The sequence below is a fragment of the Athene noctua genome, chromosome 3 (genome assembly GCF_965140245.1).
Source record: "Athene noctua chromosome 3, bAthNoc1.hap1.1, whole genome shotgun sequence".
In the NCBI taxonomy this organism is placed as follows: domain Eukaryota; kingdom Metazoa; phylum Chordata; class Aves; order Strigiformes; family Strigidae; genus Athene; species Athene noctua.
The window spans coordinates 47,126,755-47,136,553 of record NC_134039.1 but is presented as its reverse complement, the minus strand read 5'-3'; the positions used below and the strand labels follow the sequence as shown (position 1 = coordinate 47,136,553).

General features: G+C 36.8%; 1 protein-coding gene across 5 annotated transcripts in view; it reads right to left on the bottom strand.

Moving 5' to 3' along the window:
* Positions 1-1,642: 1,642 nt before the first annotated feature.
* ZFC3H1 (zinc finger C3H1-type containing) overlaps positions 1,643-9,799 on the bottom strand; it is a 44,654-nt gene continuing 36,497 nt past the window's right edge. For all 5 annotated transcript variants that reach the window (XM_074902861.1, XM_074902865.1, XM_074902862.1 and 2 more), the window contains exons 29-35: positions 7,856-7,960; positions 7,592-7,757; positions 6,776-6,876; positions 5,512-5,613; positions 4,880-4,919; positions 2,619-2,681; positions 1,643-2,493 (exon numbers count right to left, since the gene is read on the bottom strand). In XM_074902861.1, the coding sequence (XP_074758962.1) occupies positions 2,356-2,493; positions 2,619-2,681; positions 4,880-4,919; positions 5,512-5,613; positions 6,776-6,876; positions 7,592-7,757; positions 7,856-7,960 (715 nt within the window). In that variant the 3' untranslated portion in view covers positions 1,643-2,355. The remainder of the gene's footprint in view (positions 2,494-2,618; positions 2,682-4,879; positions 4,920-5,511; positions 5,614-6,775; positions 6,877-7,591; positions 7,758-7,855; positions 7,961-9,799) is intronic.

The following is a 9,799-nucleotide window of genomic DNA, read 5'->3' as shown; positions in this document are numbered from 1 at the left end:
TTGTTTGTTTATTAAAACCAGCATGCCCTCCTTGTAACTACCAAATGCCAGAGGACAGAAAGGATTCAATGGTAGTTGCAGACCTGTGGAAGCTCTAAATCCTTCCCTGGCAGTTCTACATCACCCAGCATGCATTTTGTTTCTTGCTTGGTGAAAAAAATTACTTGTGCTGCTCTAAAGACTACACCACTTCCTTGTTCTTCTTCATCTCCTAAACGAACAATTTCCGTTATGATTAGTCACTTTAACATACCATCAAGCCAAGCAAAATTGAGTCAAAAGGCCACATACAAACCCAGAGTATTTTAATTAAAACAATATGAATTAAGGCCAGTGGAAGGCAGAACATTGTGGGGTTTTGGTTCTCCCTCCCCTTATCTCCCAAGATGTGAGAAGCCATGAAAGCAGAGTACCTAAAGCTTAAGATCTCCTTTGAGGCACTAGGCCTTCTGTTATAAACTCACTGCACAGCAATGCAAGCAAGGTCACTAACAGTCCTAAGTGCAACACAAGCCCAAGCCAGGGAATGTATAAGACAGCATTCGAAGTGCTGTAACCCTTGACAGTGTTAAGTTTTTCTGTTTTTAACAGCAGCATAGGTAAAATGGTATCCCACTAAAATAACTACTGCAGGTGTTCAGGTGTTGCTGAAAAAAAAAAAAAAGCAACTGTTTATGAGCAAAGTTCTAGAGAAAAATTTCAAAAAAATATTTGGGCAATGTGTATAAGCCAGCATTTATCATACTTGAGGACTTTTCAATTAAAAACCGTGCACTTTTATGGTCTACATCTTTTTCACTGAGCTGTAACACAGAAGTTTGAAGATAGGGATATCACTTTACTACAATGAAAAATGGGTTTGAGTCAGCTTTTCTGATACCAGTTGTGAAGTCTGCAGGAAAACCTGGCCATTAAAGTGGCTATATTAAATGTATCTTAAATATGAGAGTTGTCTAAAATGACTTAAGGTGCAGAATCATCCCCTGTCCCTAAATGAAAGTCAGTATTTCCCACTTCTCTCTCCTTTAAGGGACCTGCTTCATGTGGTAGTAACATTAGAGAAAGTAAGGGTTTTGAAAGTTAATGGAAGTTATACAAACCACTTTGTCTCAAACACAAAGACCACTTGTTCACTGTCTTCATGGCATCTGCATAAATCACCGACGCAAAAGGCACTACACAACCATCTTTTGGTATCATTTGACAGATGGAAAATCAGGTGGCAAGCCAACCTGCTGTGAACAGTCCCATCACAGGTTCAGTGGCCTGACAGTATCTCTCTGTAATGGACATGCAGTGACTTTGGAAAGTGGGCCTTATTTCATTAAAGGTGGAAAGGACAAAATATTTTTTAAAAAAAAGTACTTTCCACTACTGAAGTGGTATTACTGACAGGAATATGTGTTATGGGACAAACATCTATGTACCAGAGGCAAGAGGAGGAAAAATCTCATTGAGATGTAGTTTTTTGATGTAGTTGTTTACATCCACAACAGGTGGCACAATCACATTTGCCTATCTTCTGATTAAAATAACAAAAGACAACATTTATATTTTTTTTAGAAGGTAAGCCTGTATTGAAAATATCTCTGTAAAAACACCTATATACTACAAGGTAGTCCCAATACAAAACAGATCAATGTTAACTTTCTTTAAACTGTTAAACTTTATTATAAATTAAAATTTCTTTACAAAAAATTGCACATAATTGACCACTCTTAGGTTCTGATGCACTGGCATTTGCAATAGTTTCTTTAATCTTCAAGTTTAATAGTCTCTGCCGTGAGTCCAATGCAGAAAAGGGCAGTAAGCAACCCTCTTAGAGCCTTCAAGTGCAAGAAGCATACTTGTGGCCACGGCAGTTACACTTTCCTTAAGAGCGGCTGCTTTTGTTTTAAATCCTGTAATGAAAAAGTCTCAAAAAAGGTTTAAAAAAGGAAAACCCAAAATGGACTACTTGCTTTTTACTGTAAACACAGCCCAGTAAATTAATCCCAAACACAGATCTCTCAGGCATCAGCGAGAGTGTCAAGTGAATCAGGAACAGCAAAACAAAGAAAACAGAAAATAAAAAGAAAACATAAAAAAATAATGTCTGTCATTTTGATTAACTATACTTACGTAGATGACGTTATGAGAATCTGGCAGGGCCCAGAAGCAAGGCCAGACAGGGAGTTCATTTTTCCAGAGGAGGGTCATGTTAATTGTTTCCAGGTTCACAGAAAGCAGACTGGAGACTTGATATGCTCAGCAATACTCATCTGCCTTACACAGATCTTAGGCATGGATCAGCCTGAAGAATCATTCAACTGATTTTGGCATTTAATAGGACTTATGGCTGACCGTACCCAGCGTTCAGTGATTCTTGCTTTCTGTTCTGTAAGTGTTTAAATTTAAAAGCTCATCTAGGCTGACTCCAACCTCTTGGCACTTGGAAACTAGTTTTCTCAGGTTATCAGTTTTACCTCCTCCTGATGCTTCAAACAAGAGTTGCTGTAAGAGATGGGGAAGCAGATATAAGATTTAGCCAGAGCTTGAGCATCACCACATCTATGGATATGGGATATGCAGAAAATTTATATGAAACCTCAAACTGAATCATAAGGAGAAAACATTACATCTTTCCACAGTGTTGCACATAGAGGTAACTTCTGAAGGGCTCTCTGATATAAGTGATGGACCTGTAAAATAAAAACAAGTATTACAACTCAGTACAATTTCATGCACTCAAAATGAGTGATTTGAAGCACAAAAGTCTCCTGCAATGATTTTTAAAATCTATTTTTTAAAAAGTTTCAAAGTCAAGCATTACATTGCTATTAAAAGCAAAGGCAAGTTTATGTCTGACCTTAATTCTGACCCTTGTATGCACATGATTAATTACATGAGAACATTCTATTTTTCTTCACAAGATTCTTGCCTCATTCATTGCACAGGATGGAACATGCTCAGGGAATGAAGCAGCTTAATGAATATTTCTCTTTCACCACTCAATATGTAGTCTCAATGTCTTGCTTACTGCATACCATCCCAATCCGGCAATGAAAATAACTGTTTCATAGGCTTTTACCTTCAGCATCTATCTATCTGTCTGTGCTTTTAAAAAAAAAAAAAAAAAAAAAAAAAAAAAAAATCAGTATGCATCTTTGCAACTCTCTAAAAAGAAAAAATGTTTTTACCATTTTATGGTTGAAAATAAGACGACGAAAATGTTTAATCCAAGTATTTACTCAGGTCTCCTTCAAGTACTGGTTATCTAAAGTACCAACTTTAATCAGAGAGTCATTAGGGGAGGTATTTGTTAGCATTTTAAACAATCATATCCGGTTTTACAATCTTTCAGCAAACCTTTACATGACCTCTGAAGAGAATAAATGGTGGGTTCTCCAAGAACAGGAAATCCAGAATCTAAATCACAATTCAATTTTAAAAGAATATCCTACTTGTTTACTAGAAAATCCAGTTATCTGGAACAGTCACCGATTTGTATAAACAGTTGTAAGTGCTCACAACATCCCAAACTAAGCTCCCCCCCACCCCCCAAAAAAATTCAATTGCACAGCATGTGCCTACTTAAGTGATTTTACTCCACACCATATAGTTAGTCAGGTGGTTGCAGAAGAAAAACACAAGATTTCTTCTGGGTGTAATCCAGCTACAATGTTTTACATATACCTTCATTCTAATCGATTCATTTCTTTTTTTAAGGACCCTCTCTTGGATTCATTTGAAATATTTTTCTAAACTTTTTAACCAAATGAAGCAGGGATCTTTTAAGTCACCAGCCTCACTACAGGCAGTGCCTTAAAATGTAGTCCATCTAATACAATGACTGAAGCAGGGATCTGTGACTAATTACAGATTACACCAAACCATCAACACAGAGACAGAATTAAGGTTGAATAGGCAACCATGCCTTTGATATCTCCTGACTTTGAACTATTTGATCTTACAAACCAAATAACTGTCTGCTTGTGGGGTGTTCTTTTTAAACATTCTAGGAGACAGTAAAAAAGATTTCATATGTGAGTCTAACAATAGCCATGCTACCCATTATGGATCAGTTAAAGCTTTAATACGGTTTCAGAAGAAAGACTACTACATTAAGAGAAAGATACTGAGAATCAGCCACTGCAAGAATGACACAAAACAACATACAGCAGGGGAAGTAGCTCAGAAACACCACAAGCAAGTGGTGAGTCACAAACCCAGGGCCTCGTGATCCCTCCAACACACAGAATCTTTCCACAGGCAGAATATTTAAGGTGACAGCAACAATACCAGGGAGATCCATTCCATTTGAACTGAAAAATGACCCAGTTGCTGTGCCTCTTGTATTTGTATATACAGTGATAAAAATATTTCCTTCCCAAAAATACCAGTGAGAAAACTTGTTATTTTTTGAAGAAAAAGAACTGATGTCTTCAGTGGTGTTGGGAACTACTCAAACTCTCTACATACATTGGCTTGGCAGACCCACCCTTCCAACTACTTGTAAAGATAGACGTGAGCAGCTTCCAGCACAACAATCCTTCCTTCCTTCCCTCTACAGTACTTTAAGGGTTAGCAATCTCCTCCAGGTAGAGAAAGAGAAAAAAACAACAGAAGTGGGAAAAGAATACACACCACCATCCCCACCACCAAGGGAAAGATACACACAAAGAGTATACACAAGTATTCATGACATAATCCATTCTACCTTGATTGACAAAGATATTTCTCACACTTGAGGCAAATGCTTCAGTGTTTATACACAGAGTATTTCAACTATCTAGAAATCTTGGGTTTAAGAGATGACCATTGCTTTCGATAAAGCCAAGGTCTGGAAAGCTTTACAGAATTTTATAACTACTCATTTTAGTAAGCTGTGTTGACTTACTTCTCTTTGTCCCATTAGAAAGCATTCGGCAGCAATGGCTCTGAGGAAGAGAAATATATAAAAAAATATTTATTCTTGAATATTTTAAATGCCATTAGTGGCAGAATACTGACTGTGGAATGGAATTAAAAATTCCTCGAGAAGAAACTGACTAGCTTCCAATGATGTTTATCTACAGTGAAAAGATAAAAATAGCCATTTTTTAAAAACAACCTTACATGAGCAAGACATTTCAGTGGTTCCCCACTATGAACAAACACTGAAGAAAAAGATCAGTTCAGCATCACTGGACAATGGAGATTACTGCTATTGTGATATATAAAGGGGAGGGTAGAGAGGGGGAGACAGAAGTCAATATTTGAATTAAAAAGGCAACTTGCAAATACATCATTCATATTTATCTGCATAATATCCATTCACATACATTTCCCCAAGAAGGAAATTTCATTTCTCACTTTAAAGAAGTGACAGTACCTCTGTTGTGACAAAGTTACTGTTTAAATAATAATATAATGAGAGAGAGACTTCCAGTGCAAGTCCAATTGGAAGGACATTTCAGATTTACCTTTGTGATGTAAACCTTATAAACAAAAGCAATATCTATGAAAACAGATGTATGACTGTTGCATTACATTTTCCAGATGGCCAGGCATGTTGGGATATTATATGTAAACATCTTGGCTTGCAGTTTCAGAATTTGAACATTGCTCTCCTCCCAGTATCGCAGAAGCAGTCTGTAAAAGGCATTCATGAGAAAGAAACACTGCTCTAATCACTGAGAAACAGAAAAGCAATCCAAAGATACAAACACATTACACAAAATACTTTATACCTAATCTGAGCCAAGAGTTGCAAGTAGAAAAAAGAACCCAAGCCACTATATACAATATTGACTGAACATGCTCTGAGAACAAAAAGAAGTTAAGATACACTTTCAGAGAATAACTAAGAAGTGTGAAATCACAGAGAAAATATGATCTTGGCACACTACAAGATCCATTCTTAGCATGCACAAGGTACCTGTATATTTGGAAGGAGGCCAATTAGTTTTATAGTCATGTGGCTAGGAGATACTGTTCGGTCAGTTCTGCTCACCCATGTCATGCAGTATCTACATTGTCTAAGGAAGCTGCAAGCTCCATCTAGACACAATCGCAACTTGGTTTAAAATGCAGCCGTTCAACTTTGTGTGCCAAAGGCAGGTGTGCCACCCTCTCCCCATGCCCCCAACCACACACACTTATTTCAAGTCTTGCTCTGAATTCTTTGGGGTCACTGTGGATGATGAAAAACAAGTGTCTGGAGACTTTTCAAAATTATCCAATCAAATGTTCATGAGTTCACTGCAGCTGAAAATGGTAAAAGATGGACTCTCTAATCCTGGAACAGTAAGTTTTGAAATACTACTCAAGTAAGAATCAGCGTGATGCTTATATTAACTGTTTTTGTTTCCAGTAAGATTTTTTTCAAAATTAAGAATGGTTTATCTTTGCTAAATAAATGTCAAGTTAAGCCTTGTCATACACTGGTGTATCCATTTTTATTTGTTCTGTGCTGGAACTGTACCTTAATAGATCATCAAGTAACAAGAAGATTTTAAATATGTATCTGACATTTCTCTACACACTTTAAATTTTGACCACTTGTACTCATCATATACAATGCAGAGTTTATTCCTGTATAATTATAACCTCTCCGTAGATAGAACGGAACCCTGTCAAATACAAGAACGATTTAAATTATAGTCAGAAGGCAAAATATGCCTCAAGCAACATCCCATAAGAGAGGAAGAGTTTCACTTTTGTAGTAGAAAGCAAATCATGCATGTCTTGCACAACCAGTAGTTATGTTAACCAGCTGTTTGTCTTAGTCTTGATTATGAGTATTTTTACATACCTCAGTGCAAGTCCAGGATTAGCTGGCATGGTAGAACAGAACCGTTCCAAAGTTTTGGAATGTTGAGATTTTGGAATGCAGCTCAAATAAAAAAGAATTACCTGTAGAATTTGAATTATGAACATTAATCCACCTTTTAACTGTCTAATTTTGATATAACGGAATTACAAACTATGAACATTACAATTAAAGTAAGTTACCACCTACAAATCTTATTCTTCAAGGGTAGAGAAATCAGCTTGTATAATAACAAGTTGGTATCAAGTTGCTAACACCACATATTTTAAGTCCTTCTAGCCTGCATTTAGCGAGTAAAGAGAAATGCACTGGATGTTAGCAAAGAGTGACCCAGGATTTCTAAGCTTTACTCTGTCTGTGTAAGTGCACAATTTGTTTTTACTCCTCCTCCTCCTCCATTATTTATTTTGTTTCTCAGCCACTGTAACTTCTACGATCAAAACTGACAGCTCACTCTTTCCATCTCCAGTGTTACAACTCTGCAGACCCTTGATGCTAAACCATCTCTTCCCTCCCTTACACATTATCTTTTCTCTAGGAAAGAACAGTTCATCATTCACAGTATTAAAGCATGCCATAATAAAGTTTCTCTTTGCCTTACACACCCTTTATTCAAGAGGTCACTGCTAGATAGTCTTCCAATAAGACCACTGCTCTCCTCAGATACTTGTTTTTTTTTTTCTAATTCATACCTCTCAGTGTTCATACTACTGGTGCTGTATTTGAACAAGTAAAACAAGTACCTGCTAAAAGGTCATTAGTCTTTTTAATTAAAACTGTCCACAGAAACATTTTTACCTTATTATGAAACTCATAATTGGTCCAATAATCAGCAGTACTAAAAGGAATTGGGTATCGTGTGGGGACTGTAACCAGACATCTGTTCACTAGGTCAGTAAAAAGCTTGAATTCTTGAACTTTGTTGTTGGATCCAACAACTTTGCTATTGATAAAAACAAGATAACTGGAAGAAAAAAAAAAAAAAAAAAGAAAGAAGATGGTTCTTGTAGCCTTCAATTAATAGTTTTGAGATAAATTTACTTTCTTCCCTTAAGAACTTACTCCAGCCAGATGTTCTGAACAGTTTCCTGCTGCATCACTGCCCCCAGAGCTGCTTCGTAAGCATCCAGTGCTTCGCCAACACTTGCGTGAAGAGACTGGCACAAACTGTTTATATTAAAAGTTAAGAAGTGTTGTATGTCAAACAAGGCATGTTCTTACATATTAAGAGTAAGAAACAATGAAGAACTTCTCGTTCTGAGATGCAAGAAAAGACAGTATTTTCAGTTTAGCAGCACTATGGACTAATTTATCAGTCAACTTACTAAAACAGGTATGTTTCAACTGCAGATAGTAAGAAATAATACAGAAACCATGCAGTTTAAAGTGGAACTCTTAAATACAAATTAAATACTATGAATTCTCTTCTACTCTTATAAAGTACCCTTTTACTAATCCTTTTAATGGGGATGCTCTGACTGCTACAGAATACAGTCAAGTCTTGAGCTTCTGTTTGGAAAGCTCCAGACAATAAATTTCAGATGGATTAAAACCACTTGAGAAATGGTATCAAGACTATGGCAACAAAATTAGTGTTCTGAAACAACTGCTACCAAAGATCCAGGGTAGAAATATGCTAATCATGTCAAGAAAAAAAAACCTGACAATAATAGTCAAACACCCCCTTAATTTTATTCCACAGCTCTGACATATATTCAGACCAACAGGTAGGACCTCACCAAAGAGAGGCAGGCACATTTTTTGACCAATGTCCAGTAAACCATCCTTATATCAAAGGATTATCACTTATATCACTATCACTAAGTTCTAAGAGGGGAAAAAAACCCACTCAAAGAGGAAGACTACAGAAATGCAAAATAAGACAGGGCTGATGTTGACACCTTGCCACAGAACCCTCCTGACTAAGGTCACATGATCAGAGTGCCTGATGCTACTCCTGCTTTCCCCAAGAACTACAAACTAAATCATCAATTTGCTATTTGTTCTAGAAAGTGTGTATACTTTTGTGCACACACATACACATGTGCACACATACACAATGATCCTTCCATGTAAAACACTGTTCCTTGACCTTTGAGGCTTTGCTGATTTCAATCTGACTGTTTTCACTTGGTAAAAGTGAACTTTCATGTCTTTTGTTCTCTGTACCTGAAAAAAGACAGATACATAGGCCCAAATACCTAGGCACTTACTGTGGCAAGACTCAACCACAGGAACATTCCATTATTAGCTCTGAAAGTAATTTAGACACTTATTTCAAGACTATTGATCTTCCTCTTAGAAGCAGGTGCTAAAATACAGGAGCATCTGAGCTTAAGGTCCCTAATGACTAAACAGTGACCTCAAGTACCTTTTTAAACAATGTTTCTTCTGCACATGTACCAAAATGAAAACTGAAGAGGTTAAGTATTCTCAAAAAACCCCAAACTTAAATTGGTATTAAAGGAGTGTAAAAACATTAACTCAATCTAAACCTTATATTAAGATCTTCTTGAAAACCACACATTTTACCTATTTATAAGTTGTGCACCAACTAAAAACTGTAAGCAACAGTGGTGAAGGAGTTCTGAGGAGTCCTCAATCAATATCTGAAGCATTATCATATTTGTGCCTTTACTTATCTGAAAAGCCAAACAGCTACTTATGAAGATTGACAAAGCCAGACCATAAAGTGGTAAACCTCTTAAACAGCCTGAGTTAACATCTCAGTAACCACAGTTGTATAAGTTAGAGATGGCTAATACTCTGGTGCTTGCCAATCCTGGATAATTCTGCTATTCAAAGGAATGATGGAAGAAACAAGAAAAGATTGTATATACATGACAAAGATCCGCCACTTTTGCAGACTCTTGCAGAGGAAAAGGTCACTTTGTTATATTAACTTCGCTACAGAGGGGCATCTGTGGCTAGTTCCAACTGTTACAGGCTGTTGATAGTAGCTCCATAAACAGCTGAAACAGTGGGTCAAGGAAGGTGGGAAGACCA